Source organism: Parambassis ranga, chromosome 24 (genome assembly GCF_900634625.1).
Source record: "Parambassis ranga chromosome 24, fParRan2.1, whole genome shotgun sequence".
In the NCBI taxonomy this organism is placed as follows: Eukaryota; Metazoa; Chordata; class Actinopteri; family Ambassidae; genus Parambassis; species Parambassis ranga.
Window position 1 is genome coordinate 674873 of NC_041043.1, and position 27400 is coordinate 702272.

At 40.6% G+C, this 27400-nt stretch overlaps 4 protein-coding genes across 4 annotated transcripts; 2 read left to right on the forward strand and 2 right to left on the reverse strand.

Annotated features, from left to right (window-relative positions):
* Positions 1 to 340: 340 nt before the first annotated feature.
* On the forward strand, positions 341 to 3122 carry pbk (PDZ binding kinase). The gene is made up of 7 exons (XM_028398070.1): positions 341 to 393; positions 945 to 1112; positions 1239 to 1378; positions 1564 to 1733; positions 1841 to 1970; positions 2406 to 2585; positions 2732 to 3122. The coding sequence occupies exons 2-7, from the start codon at positions 946 to 948 to the stop codon at positions 2929 to 2931; spliced, it is 987 nt and encodes a 328-aa protein (XP_028253871.1). The 5' UTR covers positions 341 to 393; position 945; the 3' UTR covers positions 2932 to 3122.
* Positions 3123 to 3954: 832 nt separating this feature from the next.
* esco2 (establishment of sister chromatid cohesion N-acetyltransferase 2) lies at positions 3955 to 9769 on the reverse strand. The gene is made up of 15 exons (XM_028398059.1): positions 9656 to 9769; positions 8465 to 8530; positions 8092 to 8234; positions 7694 to 7985; positions 7285 to 7600; positions 6864 to 6985; positions 6642 to 6750; positions 6335 to 6422; positions 6172 to 6214; positions 5959 to 6094; positions 5717 to 5848; positions 4977 to 5066; positions 4749 to 4892; positions 4448 to 4632; positions 3955 to 4339 (listed from the first exon to the last, which is right to left on the reverse strand). The coding sequence occupies exons 2-15, from the start codon at positions 8515 to 8517 to the stop codon at positions 4207 to 4209; spliced, it is 1986 nt and encodes a 661-aa protein (XP_028253860.1). The 5' UTR covers positions 8518 to 8530; positions 9656 to 9769; the 3' UTR covers positions 3955 to 4206.
* Positions 9770 to 10049: 280 nt separating this feature from the next.
* ccdc25 (coiled-coil domain containing 25) lies at positions 10050 to 12279 on the forward strand. The gene is made up of 9 exons (XM_028398075.1): positions 10050 to 10239; positions 10371 to 10418; positions 10524 to 10563; positions 10746 to 10797; positions 10945 to 11020; positions 11139 to 11242; positions 11341 to 11543; positions 11625 to 11670; positions 11765 to 12279. Exons 1-9 carry the CDS (start codon positions 10215 to 10217, stop codon positions 11792 to 11794), a joined length of 624 nt encoding a protein of 207 aa, XP_028253876.1. The 5' UTR covers positions 10050 to 10214; the 3' UTR covers positions 11795 to 12279.
* Positions 12280 to 13918: 1639 nt separating this feature from the next.
* Positions 13919 to 27186, reverse strand: tmem214 (transmembrane protein 214). Its single transcript, XM_028398048.1, has 17 exons — positions 26925 to 27186; positions 23063 to 23259; positions 20681 to 20831; positions 20432 to 20566; positions 19913 to 19995; positions 19582 to 19687; positions 18833 to 18914; positions 18531 to 18632; positions 18316 to 18457; positions 16969 to 17060; positions 16808 to 16856; positions 16582 to 16689; positions 16352 to 16469; positions 16165 to 16261; positions 15685 to 15853; positions 15386 to 15537; positions 13919 to 14891 (listed from the first exon to the last, which is right to left on the reverse strand). Exons 1-17 carry the CDS (start codon positions 27067 to 27069, stop codon positions 14762 to 14764), a joined length of 2058 nt encoding a protein of 685 aa, XP_028253849.1. The 5' UTR covers positions 27070 to 27186; the 3' UTR covers positions 13919 to 14761.
* Positions 27187 to 27400: the final 214 nt, after the last annotated feature.

The following is a 27400-nucleotide window of genomic DNA, read 5'->3' on the forward strand; positions in this document are numbered from 1 at the left end:
TTCTTTCTGTATCTCCTCCTCTGGTATCCAGATCCTCGCTGAGCTCAGGAAGTTGCTCTATATTGTTATGATTCTGCTCTGGCGACGGTCTTTCCCTTCTCTCCCAAACCTTCAGTCTTGCGGGGGGAATGGAAAAGTTGTTCCACTCAAATAATAAAGGAACAGCACCCTCACATTACAGTCGACGTACGTCACAATAGCCGTTGGCCACTACTTTGTACTATGAGTTGTTTTATTGTGAGCTACAGTTGTGTGTATGTTCGTTTTTTTAGGCAAACGCTTTCCGCTGTGTTTGACCGTCTGCAGCTGCCGTACATGCGTGCTTCATTTTGAACGTTCGGCGCGTTTAGTAACAGCGTCCGCGGTGTTTTTGTTGTCAGGCAAAAAAAGCAGGTAATGTCACTTTTGCTAAATTACCGACCATGTTTCATGTTTTAAAACAAGTATTAAACATATCGCCGCTTTAACTTATCAGCGGAGCAACCTATCTTCATATCATTAAGCTATCTTTGTCATTTAGGCAGTTTGGACGTTAGCTTTGGTCACTAATGTTTATATTATAGCGGATGTATACACCATCAGTTATCATGAGACTTGTGCAGGCAATAAGCATCGTCAGGTGTCGAACTGCAGGTCTGGAGGCAGAGAGAGGGAGAGAGAAAACTCTGAGGAAGACAGCAAACACAGTTAATGACATGAATCACTAGTAGGAATCAGGCTGATGAGAAAAATGAGACATAAGAGGGCTCGAGGTGGACAGGGAATGGCTTGGATAATATTTGTGTCCCCTGACAGCGTATGCCTGTAGCAGCACAGCTGTTTATCGGCCCTATTCTACCTGTGGCTGAGGCCATATCAACAAGTGACTGTATCTATATTAATGTTCTTAAGTAGCATTGTAGCACAAGTCGGTTAATCATAATAATATATGTTTCCTCTGACAGAATGGCCTCCCCTGTCTCTAGCAATGATGAGGGTGCATTTAAAACTCCTAAAAATGTCCGAGTGAGGAGCCCCTTGAGTACCGGAGGTACCCCCATTACCATCCCGGCCTCCCCTTTCATGAAGAAGCTGGGTTGTGGGACCGGAGTCAACGTTTACCTCATGAACAGGTTTGTTTGTGCTGCCCAAAGTGGAGATAAATCAACCTCCATAATTTTTCTACGTTGCTGTTTAATAAGAGTCATTCATGTTTTCATGTACGTGGCGGACATTTTAATAATCGGTTTTATTCATAGATGGGAAAAGCAGAATGCATCACCCTGGGCTGTGAAGAAGATCAACACTAAATGTGTGTCCAAACAAGTGTCTGTTTACCAGCAGCGCCTCAGTGAGGAGGCAAAAGTTCTGAAGGAGATCAATCACCCAAACATTGTTGGTAAGGTTGTGTTTTTTGAGATTGTGTGAGATTTACTCATTAATTCTGGGATGAAAATGACTATAATGTTTGTAATCCATGCAATGTTCAAAGGTTTGTTCATTGCTTCATTTTCCCCTGGGGGAAATACATTGTATCCATTAGAAGTTATGGTGTTAATTCTGCATCTTCATCCCAACATGAAGGATTCCGTGCCTTTACCGTGGCTAAAGATGGCTCAAAGTGTCTGGCCATGGAGTACGGAGGAGAGCAATCCCTCAATGACCTGATAGAGAAGAGGAAGGAGAGCGGCATGAAAGCATTCCCTGCTGCCATCATAGAGAAAGTGGCCCTGCATGTGGCTCGTGGCCTCCAGGTAGGTCCTCACTGTCAACAGTTGTCACAGCTGTACACAACAACCACTGCTTTATAAAATGAGTGTGATTTGCAGGTGTGTAAACAATGTTTGTCTTTTTTTCACAGTACCTTCACAATGAGAAGAAGCTGCTGCATGGTGACATGAAGTCCTGTAACGTGGTCATAAAGGGTGACTTTGAGACTGTGAAGATCTGTGATGTTGGAGTGTCCCTGTGGCTGGATGAGAACATGAAAGGTAAGAGTTTCATAAAATGAGTCACTAGAAGTTTGAAGATACTGTTATACCAAATTCTAAACAATCATGTGCACTAATTTTACTAATTATAAATTTTTAAATTGAGGTGTGAGGTTCAAAAAGACCAAGAGTGTGTTTTAGATTTAATTTAAACTGATTGTAAGTTTCCTATGCAGTCTCAAAGATCTCAAGCATTGGTTGTTAAAACATAACAGGGGACAACAGTCTCTCCCTAGTCACGGTTGTGTGTTCTTGGGCAAGACACTTCACCCAATGTATGACACAGCCGTAAAGAATTTCCCTCTGGGATTAATACAGTATCTAAAATAAAAATAAATAAATAAATAAATAATATTTGGTGACTGCATCATGGAGTGTAGACAAACTGGCCAAGTGTATAAATAGAGTTATAATACTCTCATTTTTTGTGCTCAGTGTCAGCTCCAAAAGCAGAGTACATTGGAACAGAGCCGTGGAATCCAAAGGAAGCTCTGGAGGGAGGAGAGATCACAGACAAAGCTGATATCTTCGCCTATGGACTGACACTGTGGGAGATGATGACTCTGGCCATGCCTCATCTGGAGATGCTGGAGGATGATGATGAAGAGGATGAAGGTGAGATCCTCTGTGATTTATACACTGATTACATTCACTTGTAATTTAAAAAAATAAATAAATCACTGATATTTTAGAAGTCTAGATAAAGGGAAAAAAAACCTACATTCGGGATTTATGCAACATGTTAACACTTTATATTTCAGAGGACTCAGTGGAAGAGAGCTTTGATGAGGATGCATACTATGAGCGTCTGGGAACGAGGCCACCTCTGGATACCAAGGCTCTGGGCAGCTCTTACAAGAGAATGGTGGAGCTCTTCTACCTCTGCACAGAGCAAGACCCAAAAAAGAGGCCGTCAGCTGCCCAGATTGTCCAGGCTTTGGAAAGCAACAATACACTGTAAAAAAAACAAAAATTAACTTACCGATTCGCACAACTGTTTTTGGAGTTTTCAGGTTAGGGATGTAGTGTGTTAAATCTGTTCAGCGTGGGCCTTGATTTTCTTGTTACTCTTTGTATGTTGCACGTGTATTGTCAGCTTTTACACTGTAAATGTTTTTACCAATTTCCTGTTACTCTTTTGTTGTTGGCCATGCATCCAATTATGTTAATGTGCATTTTCTATATTCCAGAAGTAGCAAATGCAGAAGCAAACATTATGTGTTAATTTCTTGTATTTTACATGTAAAGTCTACAAATAAAAAATTGATCCTTAAATCTCTTGCTTGGTTTCATGGAGCTTTCTGCGTCACATGGCCATCATCAGCAGATGTTTGTTAAATATTAAAGTGACTCCAGATGTTCAAATTGTTTAACTTGCTAAATATATATAAATATACAGAAGTCAGTTTCAGTTTCTTGCATAAAAAACTTTAGAAAGATTTTTGCATGCTGGGTTAACCCTGTGAGGTCTACCAGCATACATCCAAAGTGCATCCATGAGATAGATACATGGAGACAGCATTATAGCAGAGGCTGTGTCAGAGGAGCTAAAGTCTTGGAAGCAAACAAATATAAACAGTTACACTTATTTATGCAAGACTACTAATCCAATTCTTGGTAATAACACAGGTGCAAAATGTTAAGTTAGAGTTTAAGCCCAAAGCAGTCTTTTTTGTTAAAACTCATCATGTAGTCTCAGGAAACAAGCTGGAATCAAAGAAAAGCAACATTTTATTAAATCTATATACAAAGTAGAACTGTCCTTTAATGATGGTATCCACCTTTAACACTTGTGTGGCAGCAACATAACCTTTCAAAGCGCCCAGAAAACCTCAAACTTGAAGTAAAAACAAAATCTATTGAGATGGACATATACTATCAGAGGTTTCCAGTTTTATCCATAGCAACACGAAAAGCAGTCAAAACAACACATGAAATGTCTTTACACAGCAGTCGTTATCAAGAAAAATATGAACATGGGTGTGCTGCCATTATGCAACATTCAATAATAAAAAAACGGCAGTTCTGAATATAAATACTGATGTACCATAAACCTTTAAAAACTCTAGACATAATGTCCTACATCTGAAGTTTAAAACATACACAACATGGAAACCTGCAGATTCTAGTTTGCATGTGAAAGAACTTAACTAGCTGAAGATCAGTTAATGTGGTATGAACAATTCAACATCTGTTCAGCATGCAGCTTTAATGTGTGTATTTGAGATTAATAATCTCACGCAATGAAGTTATAAACAAGGAAAGTTGGCGTGTTGCAGTATTTGGTGGCAAACAGTTTGCCGTCAGGTGTCGGATCAGAGAAGGCGATTTCCTCCTTGGTCAGATGACTCCCATACATAAATGTACTCCTAAGAGGAAAAGTAATGAAACAGTAAAATTACCATAACCCTTAAACATTCTTGTTTGACATTGATACTTTGGTTAGATGACAAAAGATGACATAAATTTAAGCTAACCTGACTGTGTCCAGCATACGGGTTGCGATTCCCTGTCGTCTGGCCAGGCTGAAAACCCAGATCCGGCTGATTCCACACAGAGCTTGTTCTGGGACAGTGGAGCAGCACCAGGCCCTGTGTCGCTCCATAAAGTCGTCCTTTGTCATATCCTTTTGTCGATCTGGCTGCTCGAGGACTCTGTAAGCCTGCAGGGACGTTCAAGTATTTATATACAAGCCATGACTTGTTGATTCAAGGTGTAAATTGAAGTCAGTTAGATATTAATTGATTCACAGCAGTTATCATGTAGTCACATCTGTACCTGTCGTATTGGTTCAGCAACCAGACACCCCACCACCAGTCGCTCTGTGTTGATGAACAGGTAGGTTTTAGCCTGTGTCGGCCTGCTGAGAGAGACCTGCTGGAAACCCAGCTCACTGTCTGCTACATGCCGAACATCCTCAGCCTGAAAAAAACAATAAAATAAAATCTGGATGTACACAACGGTAGAAGCAATGAGCTGAAGTGCATCCGGTGTGCAGGCGCATACCTTTTTGATGGCATATTTGGGATCATCCGGCATGACCAGGAGGATCTTCCCATCCCAGAACTCAGCCACCATGCGCTCCTTCTTCCACCCCTGGATAAACACACAGAGAAGCTTGAGTTACAATTTAAACTCAAAACAAACTGAAGGTGTCCAGAAAATACTACAGAATAAATTACAGTTCAATGATATATATAATACAACCAGCACATTATGAGGTAATAGTCATTCCAATAAATGTCAAATGAGTCATACAATCCTAAATAGCATGATAATCTGACATTTGCATTGAGGGCGTGCTCTGGGGTTTAAAGAGAATTAAAGCTGCAAGCAGAATTGCGGGCCCTTGCACACCTTGCGAACCATGGGGCCTCTCATCTCATTTCCAGAGACGTACAACAAACACATGTTTACAAGAGAAAGTTCGGAACGCTATGACTGTATCAACCTATTAGCATATGTATCTGTTCAGACTCTGGTCCATAGCAGTACTGTAAGATTTTGTCCACATTGCATGAAGTATGTTGTGGTACTGCAGAAAATAGAGTGAGTTCCTTTGTAATGGAGAATGGTCAACTTTGAGGCCACGCCCCTGCCACACCGTAACACTTTTGTAAGAGTTTTGGAATGCGTCTATTCCCTATGGTGTCCTTAGTGGACGCAGAAAATATATAATAATCCCTAGAGGTTCAATAGGGCTCTCGCACCGCCAGTGCTCGGGCCCTAATGAAGAAAGAATTTACCACAAACTTGATGGAGTCGAGGAATCGCTGGTGGAACTGGGAGTGCTGGAAATTGTCCTCCTGATTGTCGGCACTGTATATCATCCCACACGAGCTGCAGGTTGTCGCTCCAAACTGCTTCTGACCTGCATCCTGATGGTGAAAGAAAAATATATCCGTAATAATAAATACAATAAAATTCTTAAAAAAAAGTGGATCTACTGAGATACACAAATATGGACCAAAAAGCGACATGAACTTGCAATAATGAGTTGGTCATTGTCCTGCTTCTCTTTCTTCCTGCGAACACTTCGCTCTTTTGCAGCTGCAGAGGGACTATGCAGAGATGCAGAAGGGGTGCTGCAGGACGCCGGAGGCCGCAGTGCTTTGCTCTTTAACCTGAAAGCCAAATAAATGAATGAGTGAATGGTAATGATATTATATTGGAACTTGTTGAAAACTAAAGAAGCCGTCACCTTTTTGAGGCAGAACCAAATATGGGATACACTGCTGCAGACTCTGGGAAGATAAAAAACAAAAACACATGAATCCCTCAAATATTGCAGCAAAAAAATCTGCAGGTTTTTGTAGGACCTGGTTTGTGTTGTACAGTGTTCAAATAACAATGTGAGTGCACACCTTTGGGCGGACTGGAGGCAGCACTGGTGGGGTTTACATCACTGAGGTCAAATATGGGCTCTGATGCGTCCTCCGTCAGAGCATCATCCTGAGAAAGAAACAAAGTCTATATTACACATGCACAAATATTTCATTCAACACAGTGACATTGCACTGAGGGGATTGATCAACTACATTAATATTATCAGTCAAAGTCAGCTTCATTGTCAATACTGCCATATGTGCTGGACATATAGAGAATCAAATATAAGATAAGGTATTATAATCACAAATGGCCATAGTTCTGTATAAACATGTGCATGTGTACCTGAGTGTTGCAGAAGGAGGTTAGATATGCAGAACTTGGTATTGGGGTCCTTGTCAACACAATCTTAAGCTGCTGGGTGATCCCACATTTCTCTGACATTTTAGGGGAACTGTGGGAGGTAGAGAAAACTCATTACCTGGAGGCATTCATTTACACATGCTTAATGCAATTTAGAGGAAAACAAATCAGCTCGGCCAGTAGTTTTACACATCAGCAAAGTACCCTAATGTCTGTGGAGGTTTAGGTTCTTCATCTATAGAGTCCATCCAGTCTGTTAGGTCAAACTTTGCTCTCTGCTTGGTGCTTGGTTGGTTTTCCTCCTGGTCAGGGAGCTGGACAGAAGTCTGCAGGAAGGAACCACAGCAAAATACTGATCAACTTCTGCATGCTATAGGACAGCCTTTAGTGTTAGTTGTGCTTGGATGCACCAATTAAAATAATGCTAAATGTAATCATTTAGTCATATTCTACTTGACAATGTGTTGCTGTTTAGATGTAGCACAGCCAGACATGCATTGTATTCATTCATTGCTTTAAATAATTAAAGGTGAATCATTTTATTGTACTACACTAAAAAGGTCTTTGATTATACTGTCTTTTTTGCCCAGAAGTGGCTAAATGTCAGTTTGAAACAAACACACACCTTGTCAGTATCTGTCAGTTGTTGGTTCATCAGTGGAGTGGCCTGCGGCTGCTGCTTTGGCTTCTCACTCTTCACTTGCGGCAGTACTTTGCTTCTTTTCGCTGGGACTGAAGTGGGCCTGGCTGAGGACTTGGGCGCAGTTCTCTTGTACATGGATGTAGGTTTCTTCCCTGTACCAAAGAAGGCAGCTCCAACAAAGATCTTGGGTTTGGGCTTTAGGCTGCTGAAACTGATAGTGATCGCCTTCTTGGGCTCCGCTGGTTTGTTGCTAGCAGGTACCGTGGTGGAAGACGGTGATGATTTAGCAGGAACATTGCTGAATTAAAACAAAAACACATCAGATGAGGGATGATGAGAAGTACAACACTTGCTGCAGAAGCCCCAACGCTGACGGTGGAGGAAAACAAACCTGCTTTTCAGCTTTGTAGATGATGTATCTCTCTTCACACCGAGCTTCCCTTCATTACTACATGCAACCACCTTTTTGGGCTTGCCACCTCCTTTAACACTCATCCTGGTCTTCTTCGCTGGCTTTTTGGTCAAAGGAGGAGGAGAGGGAGGAGCAGGTGGAGGAGGCAGAGACTCCCTTAATGCTCTCCTCTCAAGTGGAGTGAGATAGCTGGGCTTCTGCTTGCCGTAGAAGGAGCTTGTAAGCACAGGTGATTTGAATGGAGATTTACGGGGTGATCTGCTTGGGGAACCTTGGGAAAGAAATAAAAACAAGATGTGCAATTTTATATCATATCAGGCAGCACATGTTTACTCTCTAACCATAAACAACATGTTTGTCAGATGAGTCTCATTTACCTGCTGGTCTATGTGGAGATTTCTGTGGAGAGGGACAGTCTTCCTCATCCAGATGCCTGACAGTCTTCTTCCTGGTGGGAGACTGCCAAGGCTTTCTTGGAGACCTTCTCTTTACTGGAGACACCTCATTGTTGGCCAGGTTACTGGTGTTTTGAGTAACAAAATACAAGATGAGAATTAACAACAGAGCCACAGGTTTAAAACATATTTGATTTAGTCCTTATGTGAAAACTAGATAAGAGAGTTATGATAACTATATTACTAGTACATGAGCCAGGAAGAGTTTGTAGTAGTTAACACCATAGTTTCATTCTTTAATTATATATAAAGTTTGTTTTCCAAATTAAAAAAAAATGTTTAATTCACAGCTCACCTGTCAGGGTGCAGAGAGGAGAGCTTTCTCTTCCTTGTAGTAGAGGACTTCATTTCCAGACTTCACCTACAAACAGACACACGTTATCATCTCTTCAGGGTTAACAATCTGGCACACCTTTAACCGTTACAGCTAAGGAAAACTCTTGTAGTGTGCAACTGGTTCTCAAAGATTTTGAAAACAGTTGATTCTGTTTTAATTCATCACAAATTATGTTGCCATGATATTCGGATTAGGACAAATGTTTAGTGATACTTGTAATATATTGTTTCTAATATGTACCAACTCTTGTGAGATCTTGAGTGGTCCGTACTTCTCAGTATGGATGAATTGTGAGCACAGCCGTGGTTACCTGGCCTAACGAGCTGATAATGTTCAGGGAAGGGGCCGCATAGCTGACAATAGATAGAAGATCAGTGTAGCTGACTGTAGCAGACCTCTGGTCTGTGTGAGTTTAATTCTGTGAACGTGTGGATGACTGTCTGCAATAATACATCCCGTCTCCCGGTGTTTACTGTGCGTCGAGCCGCTGTAACACCGTGATCAATACTGGGATTAATTTTTATATCGCCACCTTTTGGACAGACACTCTCCTCTGTGCGCCGTGTTCCTCCTTCCAGGAGGGCCATTTTTTTATCTCTTACCACCCGTGGAGCGAGTTCTCTGTTCTCGTGGAGTATGGAACAGCCTTGACCATTTGTCGAGAGGCTGATACTAAATTCCGCAGGAGTTCGAATAAAGACAGCGTGTAAGGGCCACAGCGACAAACGACACCCCACTGATGTTATTGTATACGAGAATGATGATTGATTACGATATTGATCAGTGTTCTCCATATAACACTGCGCCTGTTCTATTGTGTTTGTTCACATATTCAACGTAGCTCTACGTGAGCATTAGCAAAGCGGCACTGTTAGCCGATAAAATTCTAGAATAGTTAAGCGCAAAGCAGAGGTAATTGGCGGGATTGATTCGCTAATATACACACGACTTCTGACTTAATAACAATTTAACATTCATCAGCAGTTACCTGTATTCAAGCAGAAGCCATTTTCTGTCCTAATCTAAAAGTACATACGTAGCTATTGTCAACGACAATTATATATATAATTATAAAATAAGCCATTTAAGAGCGACACAAAGTATCCAAAACCAAATATAGAGCAAAGAAATTTGTTCATCTTTTCTCACCGAACACGTTTTTGTTGTGCTACATAAACGTAAAATGTTGATATAAAGTCCGAGTCTCTGTCGCTTCTGTCTTCTTCTGCCCGCGTTTCTTCTCTGTGTTTTGAAGAGCGCGCTCCAGTTAAAAAAAAAGCTACATAACCAGACCGGAAACGGAAATGCTGGGAGGAAAGTTCGGTCTGAGCTACAAAATAAACGAGAATGGGATAGCAATTAATGTAAATAAGGGGAATCCTAATAAAAGAAAAGTAATGTAACTAAGACTCAAGAGCGTCGACACAGCTACAGGTCTCAGTAGACCTTCAATATATTTAGCTAGTGACCACTGTCATGAAACGTCAAGCTTTTATTTTGTAGCAGCTTCCGGTCTGCTCCATGCTAACTGTCTAGCGCCACTAAGCTAGGCAATAACTTCCCGGGTCAACTTGTACATGCGAAAGCTGACAGCAGAGACAATCGACACACAGCTGATGATACTTCGTTGTGTTTGAAACCCCTTTAGCCTACAGACATTGGTGTTTGTTTCTGTTGTTTATCAGTGGGAACATTTAATTCACGTAAAATGGTGTTTTACTTCACAAGTGCCGGTAAGTGCAGCTGTTGGCTAGCACAAGTGTTAGCTGGTAGCTTGATTAGCTTCGTTGATTTAAAGCCGTTTTATGTGATTGTATCTTTAATATTTTACTCAGTAATCGTGGGTAACCTCTTCATGTTTCAGTTGTGAGCATCCCCCATACAATCTACATGGGAAAAGACAAATACGAAAGTAAGATTATTAGCGTTTGATCATCAACACGACCTTCTTTACTTGCATACGTTATGTAAACATTTGTCATCACCACTTTTAACATAAGACTATGTCTGCTAACAGATGAGGATCTCATCAAGTACGGGTGGCCTGAAGACATCTGGTAAGTCTTTATTTTATGATAAGAGAAGCACATGCGCAACAGTATGATTACAGAGGGATGCGTTTACATAGATATCGTACATAATTGTGATGGACACAAAGAATGCAAAGAACCTGCCATGGTGTTATAATAGAGGACTTGTGGATTTTACTTTAATAAATGTTTTTCCCGCATTCCACCAGGTTTCATGTGGACAAATTGTCATCAGCTCACGTTTATCTGAGATTGCCAAAGGTAAAGAGACAGTAGCTCTAAAATCCAATAAATCAAACAACTGTTCACACTCGTGGTTTCAGCTAAAAAACAAATACATGCTACTGATTTTCTTTCTCTGCCCAGGAAAACAAGCAGTTGTGATTATTGTATGTGGTTCATTTTTAGGGTCAAACCATAAATGATATTCCTCCAGAGGTGCTGATAGACTGTGCACAGCTGGTGAAAAACAACAGCATCCAAGGTAAAAGGGAAAAATACTCGCCTTACTCTGCTTTTTGTGAATAACATATTGTGAGTACCCTGCGCACTGCAGATATGCTGACACTTCCTGTTGTGTTGTATGCCCGATTTCCCATCAGGCTGCAAGATGAACAACATCAATGTGGTTTACACACCGTGGGCCAACCTGAAGAAGACAGGAGATATGGACGTTGGACAAATCGGCTTTCATCGACAGAAGGAGGTCAGCAAAATGCCACTAAGCACAAGGATGTAAAAAAAACTTTAACTGGGCATATTTTTAACATTGAATATGTGCTTGTGCATGCATGCTTCTTGCAGGTGAAGATTGTTGCAGTGGAGAAGAAGATCAATGAGATAGTGAACCGTCTGGAGAAAACCAAAGAAGAACGATTCCCCGACCTGGCAGCAGAGAAAGAGTCAAGAGACAGGGAGGAGAGAAACGAGAAGAAAGCCCAGTTGCAGGAACAAAAGAAGAGAGAGAAGGAAGACCAGAAGAAGAAAAAAGAGATGGAGGAGCTCAGGTACAAATCAGTCAAGTTTGGTTGCACTGAAAACAAAACGATATGTAAATATCTTAAAAGCTGGGGTTTTTTTCTGCCTAGGAGCTATTCTTCACTGATGAAGAGTGAAAACATGAAAACTAACGAGGTGTGTATTACTCACTGTTCTCTGACCACAGTACATGTCTAATTAACTTTCAACACCAACTTTAGTAATGTTTGTGACTTGTCCTTGTGTGCAGGATGGCTACGACTCAGATGACTTCATGTGAAAAGTTTAAAATGTGGCAGCAAGCAGATAAGACAATAAGCTGTTGGGATGCTCCCCTGCTGCTCTTCGCTTGCTGTAACTATAATGACACCGCTTTTTAAAAACAAAAAAACAAGGACAAATGGAAAGTTTTTGCTTTTTGAAGCAGAAAGTGAGCCAGCTAGGGACGGCGCCAGGACTTGTGGTTTAAAAGCTGCTTTCAGACCAAACCGACTTGGCTGAGCTCTTAACCACAGGAGGACGAGGAAAAGAATAGGACATCAGGAACCATGATGGTCATTTTTGTGGGTGTGGAGAAACACTCATGTAGCAGTAACAATGTTTGATGCCGATTTTCACTGCCAGGTCGACTGATCGACTGATGTTGGGTGTGTTTGTTTTAATAACTTGCTCAGCTACGTTTTGGTGAGACTGCAAAATAATGTTCCCTGTCTTTGCATGTCAGATTTTATTAAAGAATTATGACTAATGATTCATTTAAAAATATATATATAGTATTTTTTAGTGATAATTGCAGTCACTACACAAGTAAATAATGTAATGATACATGCAGTTTTCTAACAAGACCTTTCAACTCAGAGGGAAAAAACTGGAGGATTCGGGCATTACACCTGAGCTATCCAAGGGGCTGAAAGTGCGTCCATAACCCGGTGTAGTGCTAAATGCTGATGCTGAAAATAGCTTACATACTTATATGGCTAAATAGTTAGAAGGGAAGACTTTTTCCCAACATAAGATAGCTTTCTTGACTCCTCTTTCTCTGTTTCAGCCGCCTCTTGAATACTTAATAATAACTAGAATGGCAGTTCCTGAAGAAACTGCAAGTGTGATTGCAGAGCTGCTCACTGCAGCTAGCAGCACATACAGCATGCTGCAGATGAAGCTTTAAAAGAGCTGCAGCACGGCTGTAAATCTTTACAGAATTGTGACTTTGTAAGTGGACAGAGGTTAGCACTACAGCTTCATAGTTTTACTATAAGAAGGACGTTACCAAGGCTGAACTGGCTGCCAGGTCTCACTTCTGAAGCCTGTACAGTTTAAAGTCATATCAGGTATTTCACAGAAGCATTTGGAAAACAGAATGGGTTTATGTTGAGTAATACATATATTTTCACTATAGCGCCCCCCAGTGTCCAAACAGCATGAAACTTGGTACACTAAATCCTAGTACTAGCCTGCATAGTTTGGCAGCAATATGTTACAGTATGCATGAGTTATAGTGCATTAAGTACACATGGCCATGCCCACAAACATTTTTTCAGCCAATAGCAATGAAACTCTATTAGCTATTCGGAAATAAAAAAATCTTACACTATCTACAGTTGTACACTAATGGTTTGTCCAAAGTTTGGTAAGGATTGGATGAAGTATGTGGAATAGAAAAATAAAAGTATGTTTAGCATAAAATCCAAGATGGCGGAAAAACTATTATGACGCAAATGGACGTGCCTACAGCACACTTTTCCTCATCATCTACTGAATCCATGGATACCAGGCACGTTGCTGTAGCCCTCAGGGTTGCTGAGTTATTACTAAAAACGTTTTTCAGTTTTTGACACTTTATATCTCACCACATGGTGGCGCCATGACAACAGTTTTAACTATATTTAAGTATATACATCTGTAAAATATTTTCACAAAGTTTCAACTGTATAGCATGGCTACTTTTTGAGTTGTACATTTTAAATTACTATGTTGTCAGATTGTCCCATAGACGACCATTAAAAAAATGAATTCACAAAATAAATCATATAAAATCAGCTTTTACAGTTATCAGCACTAAAAGTCATAGCAAGGGTGTCATCACATTTAGACACACTTTAGTTTTGAAAGCATGTTTTTAGCTTTAAAGCTGTAGTAGTAGCATGTCAAAAAGTAGGGAGAAGAAAATATACAAGATATACAATATAAAACTTATACAGTATTTAATAATAGTTTGGAATCCTCAACCTGACACCCTGACGTCTTTGGCACTCTGATAGTAATGCTGCATTATCATGTCCTGAACAGTCACAGACACACCTTAATAATAATGAATTATGCAGCATAATAAATAAAAATAAGATGCTGAATAATTGCAATAATGCAGATGTAATATTTTTCAGTCTGGAAAAATAACAGTACATTGTATTGAAATCTTTATTATAAATCATTTACATTACAAAGTAAGACATTAGTCGCTCCATTTCCATCCAAACATCTTGAATAGAAGAAGCAGTTAGTAAATCAGCAATGCGTCTTGGAGCTCTGGTGCTGAGCTACCGGTGGCAGATGAAGCATAAGGAACAGGACAGAAAATAATGCAAAGACGAGGCGGTGATGTGATGACAGACAAAGAGACAGATGGTGAGTTTATTCTTCCTCAGGACTGATGTGAGACTCCTCTTCTGGCCACTGTAAACACTCACTGGCCACTGGAGTCACTCCACCAGCAGATGTGACTCCTCACCCAGGTTTGATGAAGGCTTTGTACACACTGGTACACACTGATCTGACTTCATAATGAAAAGGACACATGGTTGGACTGATGAGATTTTCAGTGGCTTGTTTTTTGGTCTTTTCCCTGCCTTTTAGCAAGTTTCCCTAAAACATTTTTAAATCTTGAAATAAAAATGGTTTATAAATCATCTACAAATCTATATAATTTCTATAAATTACAGAATCTGAGTTCAAAACAATAGCTGAAAATTTGCCGTAGAAAACTCAAGGAGAGAGAAAGACACGACCTTCGCATCCAGCAGTGACAAAAAGATTGGTAGAAAAAAAACATCTATACGACAGCAAACTGATCAAACTTTAGCCACAAAAGGTCTTTTTTAAGTGAGTTTGTTTTTTGCCTGACCCTGCAGTGTCCAATCACAGCTTCAGAGGAGCTGATGCACTGAAAAGCACCCTCACACTGGGTCAGAGTGTGTGTATAAGTGAACAGTATTCATCTTTCTGTGTGGTAATTCATCTCCGTGTCCTGTTATCCTGCTCGTGTCAGCAGATCCTGGGCCCATGTCTTAATGGCTGAGGTTGTGTGTTGGAGTAACTGCCATGTTGAGTTGGTGAAGGACAAGGCATGGCCCTGCAGACACGACACTGACACCTCCCCACTGCAACAACAAAAAAAACAGAGAGCATTTGTACATGTATAGGACATAAATCACTTTATGTCACACCACTTTCTCCTGCAGTGAGGATGATTAGTGGTTCACTGAATGTGGTGTAACACTGGTACAGTTTGTGTCTCAGTCTGTGTGATAAGAGCTATCTGACCTGGCTTGGACCTCAAGAAGGGATTCAGAAAAAAAAATTATTGAACAGATGATGGCTCACTACTCCTCCTCGACAAAAATGTAAATAACTATTTTTGAACATGAGCCTGGGACTTTCCAGACCTGATGCCCTCATCACTTCCTAGCCCAGACTAGCCCTCAGCAGGAACAGGCTGTGGGACAAATGCATATATAAAAAAAACATCACTTGTTTTGCTTTTAGATTATTAACTGTATTCTTGATCCTGGCTAAACTGGCTCCTGACACCTTTAATACCAGCTCTAATTCTGCTTCTACACCTTCAGAACAACAGGCTGCTGTGGGTACTGACTTGCAGGAGTCCTGTAGAATGGTCCACGCTCGTTGTAGCAGGTCAGACATGTATACCAGTGCTGGCAGGATGTAGTTCTGATGGATGAAGATGAGTAGCTCTTTCAAATGTGCCAAAAACTGGAATACACTATCTGGAGTGTTGGTATTCACCTGAGCAAAGACAAGAGGGGGAAAACATCAGTTTAAACACTACACCCGAGTCAAAGAAAGGTTTACAGTACCCTGTGGAATCCATACTACCAACACCATTTTGGAGAGCTACTTAAACAGCATAAGGTTTGACGTGCACACTCTTACCCATTCTATGACCAGAGGTGTGGTTTCTTTTACCCAGAGGACAAACTTCATGGTTTTTTCAGACATGAAGATGGCAGCTGTTTTAGCTGTTTCCAGACCTTGTTCCATTAGTGGCCCCAAAACCCGTGCACACTCTGAGTAATAATAAGGGGTGTTTGTCTCCAACCAGCTACAGAGGAAGCAGAAAACAAACGAGACAATAAACATGTTTGTTTGAATGTCGAGCATTGTATTATCTGTTGGATTCAAGGCATTAATTAAGAGAAGTGTTTCAGCTCGGGACCCTTGTGTACTTGCAGAGGCACAAAGTGTAACTCTAGGCCAGTAAAACCAGACCAGAGCTTTGTGAGCATGAGTACCAACAGGAATGAATCAGAAGCCTGATTCATACAGGGCTATTTTTAAGTGCTTTTAACAAGCTAGGATGTATAAAAGTCAACAGGGTCAAAGTCTGAAAAGAACCAGAACTTGAAGTCATACCTGAAGCCCTGCTTTGAGTAGACTGTTATTTTGCCCCAGGCCTGCTGAGATACAGCCGTAACCCCTGAGGTGTGTAGATACCTTGCTGTGGCAGAATCTGAAACACAAAACAACCCTCAGGTAAACAGCGAGATAAGACAAACATGAGGTCTAGGGCTTGTAATAATTAAATATCTCTCAGACGAACCTTTGACTGAGCCATGAGATCTGATGTCATGGGCGATGAAGCCAGCAGCGAACACAAGCAAAACCATGAACAGTTTGGACCAGGGAAACCCGCGACCACGCATCTTCACCTGAAGATTCTACAAACATAATCCAGGTTTCAGCTACATTCAGCAGATACTGTATTTTACAGCTTACATTTTACTGACTTTTTTCAAAATTTCGTGAAATCAAACAAGGGCTTTGTCATACCTGGCACAGGTTATTGCAATCCTGAAGGTCTTGAGATTCAACAGAGCCTCTCATCTCATCATTGGTCACTCTGAAAGACTGGATCGTTTCCTCTAGATTCTTCCGTAGCTAAAAATGAAAAATGCCAGCCACCATGAAGGAGCGCTTTCACTTTAGAAATGCATTACATGTTCTACATGTAAATGCAATGTTTTAAGCCGCTCTGACCACATCATAGGAGTCATACCTTTGGTGGCAGGATGTTCCAAGACTTCAATAAGTGGTTCAACAGCAGACTAGCAAAGGACAACAACAACAGAATGATGTCCAATCCATTTATTAGTATATACTATACATTTTATCATTACAGATAAAATGATTTTTTTATCTTTTAAGTGTATGCCTCACCTGGACTGGGGTAAGTGTTTGGTGTACAGCTGCCTCCACACCCCTAGGCTCTGAACATCCACACACAAACACTCCGTCATACTGCTGAGCAGCTGCAAGAAACACATCACAGACAGCAGGACTCGGTTTAGGGGATACAACTTCCTCGACCACATTAAACTGCCAGAGCTTATCAATCAACAGTGAGAGATATTTAAATACTATCATAGGGGTGTGCGATTTGACGATAAAAGATTTGAACATGTTGGCGATCTGCCAGAACTGACAGATCGTTTTATCGTCCATAGGGCACCTTCTATTAATTGCAGTTCAATGTTCGCGCATGGGTTTTTTTTTTTTTTTCCCCCCTCGGCCAACTCTCAGTGCGCTTAATGTGAACACGACCAACCAATGACAGCCTCCCTGTTAGGAAGCCATGCCTGAAAACAAAAAGAAAACGGAGGAGTTGGTCCCTAAAACGAACTCCATGTTTATGTTCGCTGCTGTTTCTGCCGGCAGCAGCGGCGCGTCTTATAAGCCTGTGTGCCTGTGCGTGGTGTGTTCTGCTGTGGAAGGGCCGCATGTATACGTATGCATTATCATGCTACGAGCACGTACGCGCCCACCTCTCTGAACATTATCAGGTTGTTATATTTAGGTTTGCTGCCGTTTCTGCCCTCAGCAGCTCTTCTAAACCTGTGTGTGTGCGTGTGTAAGAGGGCCGTATGAGGAGTTCTGTGCATGTGTGTGTACATCAGATGCAGACAGAGGCCACTGCTAATGACGTTATATCAAAACAATGATAATGCAGGCACACAGTGACAGCAGTAGGTCAGTTTTTCCTTAGATATGATTCCCACTAAAGTTTGATCATGTGTTCTAAATCAAATTGAAGAGTTACTCAAGTCTCAATACTGTATTTATTGTTTAACCTTAGGAGGCACACTGTTTGTGCTGTACTGTCACAAGTCTGTTTAAATGACTGTTGAATAATACTTTAGAATTACATTAGTCTTCTTTTTAACCTATTTGAAATAAAACTTTATTTTGTTCTGTATTGCTATTATTTTAATGTTTATTAAAAACTAATAGAGTGCACTTTATCAGAGTTGTTGTTTGCCTTTAAAATCTATTGATAGATTTTTGAGAAGTGACAGATTAGGCTACCTTAAGTCATTTACACGGAAACATGCAAATTAGAGTCAATGTAAAAACAAATCGTGATCGTGATTTTACCATTAAAGAATCGTGATATAAATGTTTTGCCATATCGCCCACCCCTATACTATCAATATAATTGCTCTTTCATGATGTTGTATTGTGCTAAACCACACACAGATGTTTTTAGCAGCCATGTGTGTGTCTCACCTCTCTCTTCATGTCATCCGGACAGTGTGGCGTGGCTCTGGACAGAAATGATGGCAGGTATGTGTGTAATGTGTTCTCAGGCTTGGCTCCAAAAGCAAGGACCTTCAGTCGAGGATACAAACGCCTCAGCTGCTCCTGCAGACTGAACAGACACGAAGGCAAAAACTCACTAAGCTGTCATCAATGAATTGTCGGCAATAGATCTTTGGATTTACCTAGATGACAGGGCATTCTTTGGCATGAAGGCAAAGTCAAGTAGAGGAAAGAACTCTTTAGGACCCATGATGCCAAATCCTTTTGTCAGGTTTGCATGAAGTCTGTGAAAAGGAAGAGATTAGGAACAGGTGTTGGAAGGTTTTCAAAAGTTTTCTACAGTTTCCTTTTATTAAAGCATCTGTATCTGCAAATGAGGAAAATAACAGGAACACTGTGAAATACACACAATACCAACAGTTTTGGAAAGCCAATAACCAACAGACAAATTATGTGGAAAAAAGATATTTCTCAGTTAACTTACAGGAGAAGTCTCTCTAGATAGGCGATGGCGTATGAAGACAAGGACTTCACTCCCAGCACAGGAAGCATGATGCCCAGCCACACTGAAGCACACAAAATGTTATATTTAGGAAACCTTTACTTCTGCCATTTAACTTCAGCAGGGCGGGTGTAATTATTCAGGCAACAATGAACAGGAGGCAGGAGACAGGAGACTTTCCTTTGGTAGTACTTAAGGAAACACACACTATTAACACCACTTCCTGTGCAGATCACAGGTCAAAGCCTTAAATATCAGTAAATGAACCGTATACACAATCTAGTCTTGTGCAGAAAGTGGCCTGGGTTTACCCAAACATTTCATCCATGGTGCAGTTTTATTGAGATCAAACACAACATGAAAAAACAGGGTCCTTGGATATTATGCAGCTCAGCAAACAGCCTCAAAAATGAGTCACTCCTTGCCTTCAGGAAGTAAAATAATTCTCTGTAACCTTAGTTTGCAGATGAAGGTTGTTATATCTCCTAAGAATATTCATCCTCTCATGCCCTCATGCTGCAGACTCACGGTGTAACCAGCCAACAACTGGCTGTTAATAGATCTTATTGCTCAATTGAGCTCTGTTGTTTCAATGACCCCAACCTAGAATTTCTGTCATCACATCTTGTTTAGAAAGCGGGTGAAGGGGTAGACAAATGGATGTCTACATATCAGTATGAAAAGTACTAATTATTTTTTGCAGTAGTGTTTTAATGGTAATTGTTTATTACCTCTTAGTCCCTGGCTGAGGTCATAAAACCCAGCTTGGCCCAGAGCCCACATGATAGTCAAACACTTCACAGGACGATTCTGAACTGATCGCAGTAACTCCAAATACTATGAAGGAAGAGAGAGAGAAGAGTATTACAACACATATTGCAAGATTATTGCAAAACACAAATCCAGCGGGGGGGAATTTGACAATTGATCTGAAACTGCCAGCTTGACAAAGAAAATGTAGCAAATGGGGTAGAAACGCACTTATACCAGAAAAGTGCAGGGAAGCAGTACTGCGTACCCATAATCTGCAGGGCACACACAGACAGAAAGACACAGACTCACCTCCGGCAGGTTTTGGGTAGCCATTCTTGGCTTGTCCTGCAGGATTGCCTGAATGCAAACTCTGTAGCCATGCAGAGGTTCTCCTGGAACAAGAAGAAAGAGCCGTTTTTGTTCGATCTTTACACTAATGCAAAATACTAATTTAAGGAAAAGTGCTGGAGGAAGTGTGGTTTATAGCCCCCTTCATAACAGAAGAATAAAGCTAAGACAGATTATAATCTGGCTAAGATCTTTAGTGAGAAAATAAAATCAACATTTAACAGAGTTCAGAAACCAGCAGTCATTTCCTGAATCTGTGTCAGATGATGACTACAGCAGCTAGCTTGCATGGATCTATTTTTTTCAGTGGCAGTGACCAACTAATTTCTTTTTCCCCATTAAGTAAACATATTTCACAGGTGGCGTATCCTCCACACATGTGGATGCTAAAATGTTATTGCTCAGACAATACTATCAAATAATACGCCAGACCTGAGTGACAGGAAAAACAAAAAGTGTCTAAAAAGCTCCTGCATTTACCTGACTGTCTGTCCAGCTCCCTGAGCATTGTGTAAACACAGTAGTCGAACAAATCTGGCAGAATGTTATTGCAGCGTCCGATGAGGCCTTTAATCACGCCCCTCAGCTCCTTTCCTGTAAGGCAGTATGGGTAGTCTGGGACAAAAAGATGAACAAATGGATATGAGTTACAGTGCAAAAACGTTAGTCTGCACAGTATTGACTGACATATTTTAGGGAATATCAAAATAAAGCCTGAGTTTGACTGACCATGAGCATAGCTGCTGAGTGTGGGCTCAGTCTCGGGTGCAGTTAGATGGAGGTTGAGGTATCCCGCTAGGTCTTTGACCCAAACTGAAGGGTTTTCTGGGAACAGGGTCTGACTGCGAGCCAACTGCTGCTTCAGGTCCCCGACATCCAACTAAAGACAACAGAAACAAATAAACTAGATTGGCAGTTCCTGAAGAAACTGCAAGAGTGATTGCAGAGCTGCTCACTGCAGCTAGCAGCCCATACAGCATGCTGCAGATGAAGCTTTAAAAGAGCTGCAGCACGGCTGTAAAGCTTTACAGTATTGTGACTTTGTAAGTGGTCAGAGGTTAGCACTACAGCTTCATAGTTTTACTATAAGAAGCATGTTACCAAGGACTGAACTGGCTGCCAGGTCTCACTTCTGAAGCCTGTACAGTTTAAAGTCACATCAGGTATTTCATAGAAGCATTTGAAAAACAGGATGGATTTATGTTGAGTAATACACATGTTTTCACTATAGCGCCCCCTAAATTCTAGTACTAGCCTACGTAGGTGACCCAAATTTGGCAGCAATATGTTACAGTATGCATGAGTTATAGTACATTAAGTACACATGCCCATGTCCACAAAGGTTTTTTAGCCAATAGCAATAATACTCTATTAGTTATTTCAAAATAAAAAATCTTACACTATTTACAGTTGTACACTAATGTTTTGACCAAAGTTTGGATTAGATGGAGTATATGGAATAGAAAAATAAAAGTATGTTTAGCATGAAATCCAAGATGACAGAAAACTATTATGACGCAAATGGACGTGGCCTACAGCACACTTTTCCTCATCGTCTACTGAATCCATGGATACCAGGCACGTTGCTGTAGCCCTCAGGGTTGCTGAGTTATTACTAAAAACGTTTTTGACACTATATATCTCACCACATGGTGGAGCGGTTTTAACTATATTTAAGTATATACATCTGGAAAATATTTTCACAAAGTTTCAGCTGTATAGCATGGCTACTTTTTGAGTTGTACATTAGTTTGCTCTGCAATCACACTAATAATAATAATAATAACAATAATAACAATAATAATAATTAAAGCTGCAAGCAGCGATGACAGGCCCTCGCACTCCTTGCGGTCCGCGGGACCAGCAGCCGCCGCCTCCCCTATAGTCCCACGTCCTCTCTTTCCCCGGTACCCGCAGGAGCTGTGGTCTGCAGGCCAGAAGAGGACACCAAAATGCACATATACAAAAGACAGGTCCTCCGGCCAGTAGGTGGTGCAGTGACTGTATCATATCAGCATATCAATGCGTGCAGAGTCAGATGTTCAGCATGACTGTAAAGCCACAAAAACATCAGTTTCCTGTGCATTGGCGAAAGGTCAAATTCGTGGCGGCGCCCCACCCACACCGTGTAACATTGAGCTGCGTTTTTGATAACTTTTGCTCAGCCATGTCTTCAGAACCATGTGACAAAATCTCAGGTCTGCCAGAGTATTTCGCTTGGAGGAGTTCGTTAAAATACGAGGTGTGGAACAAGGATAATCAGCCTGAACACAATTCATACTGCCAGTAGGTGCTTTATAGTGTAGAGTGTATAAGCTCATTAGCATATCGATCTGTTCAGTATGCCAGGCTCATCATGTCTGATTTTTTACATCCACATAGGATGAAGTATGTGGGAGATACAGCCACAAAAACGTGTTTCCTGTGCGTTGGCGATGGGTCAACTTCGTGGTGGCGCCACAGCCAGACCGTATGACGAAGTGCTGCGTTTTTGATAACTTTTGGTCCCTAAACCCCTTAACGGCGAGAGCACCAATTTTCAGCAGTATCAAGCAATTCCCCTAGGAGGAGTTTGCGAAAGTGCGGGGTGTGCAAATTGGAACATGGCGTGGTTTTTCCAAGATGGCCGACGCCCTGTAGGGGGTGGAATTTTTTTTCTAAAGCAATGTTTCCTGGCATGAGGCGATATATCAGCATACCAGTTTTCATTGCCGTAGCTGTTACGCTTGCACCATTCGGTGCTCGGGCCCTTATAGTAATAATGATATACAATATTTTAATAAAATGTATTTATTAGTGTGATTGCTCTGCAATATAAATAATAATAATAATATAGTTAATAATAAATAAATCAGAGCTGTATTCTCAGACAGAACATCCATTAACCACAGACCAAATGCTGCAGCATGTGACAGTGTGTTTTGAAGACAGTACAATGAGGCTTTGTTTCAATGTGTTGATGGTGATAAGTTTAGTTTAGATCTACAGTTTACAGTAAAGTTATTTTACTGTATAAAGAACAAACAATCTCAATTTCTCTTTTCTTTACACACGTCTGACATGCCATTGGACTGTAAAGAAACAACAGAAGAGGCAACATGCTCTACTCACAGCTTTGAAGGCTTCCTCAAGGGTTTTGTGATTTGCTGGTGTGACTGTACTGCTGGAGTGCGATGATTTCTTGGACGATTTACTTGACAAGGGCTTCTTGTTTTGAGGGTCTGCTGGCGGCGGAACCTGCTCCTTGTTCTGCTTCTTTCCCATCTTTTCGAAGCCATCGTATAGTGTTTCTGACATCTTGATTGGAGCTGAAAGAAACAAGGCAGAACTGGTTAGATGGCGCGTGTTTAAATGAAGCACATTTTCTCTATGCTGTGTCCTGAAAATCAAGTAGCTCCATGAAACCATGGTATTTCCCCTCTCGGGTTGCTCACTCCCCTCACATTCAGCCTCTTACTTATCCCTCCCTCCAAGGCTTGCGTAATTAACCAAGGCAAAATTCATGAAACACTGATTACAATTCACAGAGGAATAGAGTTAAGCACCCGCAGTATTCCAAGTATGGTATTCCCTATATGCTACTTCTTTCAAACATGCTATGTACACTCACACTTAAGAACACTTACTGGAACGGTAAAGGCAACAACAGTAACAGATATTTTTAGGGAATCTCATTTTAAAGCCTCTGAAAACCAACAAATAAGCAGAAAACTCTAAGCAGCGTCTGGCCCTGTCACATCTGAAGTCAGTGCATAAAGAGTTCAAGAGTTTAAATCTAAAACTCAATTATGCCTTTGTGCAGCATAACTTTGTTTTATTGATTTGATACCACCAAAAATTCTATTTAACGCCACTCTATTCTGCACACCATCTGAAGAAAACCTACAGATGCTGTGGTAAGGTCTCACCTCCTGTCCGTCCTGCAGCACCTATTGCAGCAGTTATTTCCACAAATAATAACAGTACAACCCTCAGTTGAAACTCATGTTATTAAATTGTCTCTGTCTGTAACTCTAATGCCTACAAAGTCACCTACAGTAGTAGTGGGCCCACAAGACTGCACACAAGAATTCCTGTCAGACCCACCCACCAACTTGAGCAGTTGTTGACAGAGGTCACCGGTTGTTCACTGATCATTCTGCAGTACATGTTGCTGTGAGACCTAAATTTATATCTGGTAAGTGTGTGTCGGCAAAACACAGGGCTGTGAAGCAAAGAAGGGATTTGTTATCACACTGAAACATCTCCATCTGGATCTGATATAAAACACTAACACCAGAACTTCTGCATAAAAAGTTAGCCAACCACAGCAACACTGTAGTCTACTACACGAATCACGTTAAACTCCTCAAAGACTGTCCACACTGAAGTCCAGTTGTCATCTGTGTCTGTCTAAGGCAAATAATCACAAACAGCTGAGTCGGCATTAGAAAGCAGAACATTAAAGAAGGCACTGAAAGCTGAGATTGAGGAAATCTGACCAGGTGTTCAAAAATCTACAAGTGTCAAGAAGTTGGCCTTTTTCAAAGGCAGCTCCTCCTGACATGCACAGACATCTGCTACAGGAGCAATAAGCAATTCTGCAGACCACAGTGCTGTTAAAACACATTTCAATGATACATAAATGTGCTGTCTTAATAAGTACCTACAACAAAGAAGACCATTTGTTTTTCTGAAATGATGTTCATTAATGTATATCAGATAATGAGCATTACTTAAAACATAACTATTAAACAGCCACATCCACTTGCATGACAAAAAAATAAACAGCAGGCAAACACCTTTGTCAACATGTCTTAATCAAAGAAGAAGAAGCACATGACTGCAGCACACTTGGAGAAATGTCACCAGTCTAAATAAATGTCAAACACAAACAGAGTGAGGAGTGTCTTCTCAGGTGAACATGTTAGTTCAGGAAGACATCTACACACACTACGAGTTCTTACTAGGGCAGTTTATACTGGATGAGTTATTTAAGATTTCTATTTTCTGCCTATAAGGAAAATAGACTTGGCTACCATCTTAGTAAATCTGGGACGCACATATTACACATTATTACACCAATCAGTCTTTGGGGAAGGTGTTTTTGTATTGCTCTAAATATATTAATTAACAATGATATATCATCTGTTCTCTTTGACTACTAATGTGGCATTTTGTTAGAAGGAAAATGTGCATACCCTTAGCACTATGTATCGGTTTTAGGACAACCACACAGTATATATAAATATTGAAATACTACACAAAATAAGGGAAAAACTCAGCTGCCCTTTTCTCTATAATAATAGATAAGATCTGGATCGGGCTTTTGCCCATGCAGGACTCAATGTCTGTCACCAAGGAGAGAGACAGAGAGTCGGTGGGGTGTAATCTGAAGAGTGCCCAGCGTGGCCCTGTTACAGTCACTGGATTTTCACACCAATAGAAGAATAGCTGATAGGAGAATTAGAAACAGAGCAAACTACTTCAGACTGCAGGGACAAATATGTACCTAGTACTGTCACAAAGTAAAAATGGGTATATCTCTTTTTAAATGTGACAAATGTGACATGTGGTGTTATTTTTAACACAGGATTTTGGTAGTGTACTAGAGAAAGTATTTAAAACTTTCCTCAAAATTTCCTCAACATCATACAAGCAATTATTGAACACAACCTTCCTAAAGTATGTGTAAATAGCAACAAGAGAAGCCTGAGTCAATGCCAAACAACAAATCTATTTTTTTATTTGTTAAATTATTATATAACGTCTGATTTTGTGGCTACACTTCTCTTGATCTAAGAGATACAAAAGCCTGCCGGATATACTTTTATAGATTATTAGATTATACAACAAAACCACAAACTGAGCAATAATAAGTCTCATGATCGAGCACTGACAGCATTTATTACCACAAATTGAGAGATTATACTTATTATTATTATTATGAGTTAATATTAATCTAATCAGTTTACATAAGTATGAGCCAGCTTACATTTTACAAATGTGTAGGTTAAATAAATTCCTTACATACATTTTTCCAAAACACAAAGACTTCTTTTTATATAAAAACCCTTCCACAATCTCCACATTGACACAACCATGTTCAGTGTGATTAGACAGACTTTGGACAGGAGGATTCACTGATAAGTGCTGCATGAACAAATAACAGGGACCAAGTCAGATCTAATTACAGCCATGTTGGAAGATAGGGTGCAGAATTTGAGTAAGGCATAAAGTGCAAAAATAAATCTAAGCTATTTACATCACACCATATGTTTAAAAGAACACTGGCTGGGCTAAAAGAAAAAGGCTTAAATGGTGACATAAAGACAATAAATACTGTCTAACACGTAATTAAACGTAGAATTGAGGAAATATAGGGTTTAAATCGCCACGTCATTAAATGACCATTCAGGACAGTGACAACTGTTATTGTAAGTTCGATGGAAACACGTTAATGGTGCTTAATGTCACCACTTCAATATATATCTGTACAATACAATTAAAACTATAAAACAATAAGACAAAAGGTGGAGAATCTGCATGTTTCTGAGATGCATCTCCTCAGTGATGACGTTGACTTTGTTGACACATTGCAATAGGAGCTGCTAACAAGCTAACTGCATATGCTAGCTAAGAAGCCATTCCTTAAAACTTTACGTGACAAAGCCACATGGCAGAGAGAGGCCAGGTAATGTGTCAGCACAGAGGTTATAATATTCCTCAAGGATTAATTAAAACCCCCAAAAGAACAACAATACATTTTAACAGGAAATACTACGTGAGGCTAAGCTATATTGGCTAGCTTATTAAATCAGATGACAGCTGTGAGCCATAAACGTTTACAATATTATCCAGTGGGGTTTATATCAAATAAAATACGGCTTAGTGCAAACACGTCCTCGTTTTTACGTGTGAACTTTTACAGAGAGGCAAATACATTACGGGGCAGCAGCTAGCAAGCGGTGCACAGCGGCCCGTGTTCACTTACGTCTGGATGGCTGGTTCGACTCGCCCAGGGCTTTCCGTGCCCCGCTGCCGGGTTTCTTTTCAGACGCGTTCTTTGCTCCTGAGCTGTTTTTCTTCCCTTTCTTCACAACCTCCCATTTGGCGGCTGAGCCATTATTTGAAGCCATGTCCCTGGACCAGGTGGGGTGTTAATGGTTTGGGTACCGTAACTTCCTGATTCCTTCTCCCTGCTGAGTGAAACGAAGACGGGACGTTGCTCTGATCATTTAAACGTCCGCGTGCCACGTCTCTTTTTTCGGCGTGACGTCAGAGTGATGCGTTTGAACCGTTAACTTTCATAACTGCGGTTCAAAGCATCACGTTTCATTATTAATATAAAATACAAAATAACTAAATGTTACCTAATTTATCAATTTTATTACTATCAGCTCAGTTTTTATCTATTTTGGCAAACCGTGTAAATGCTGATTAAAATAACATTGACAACGAATTTATTAC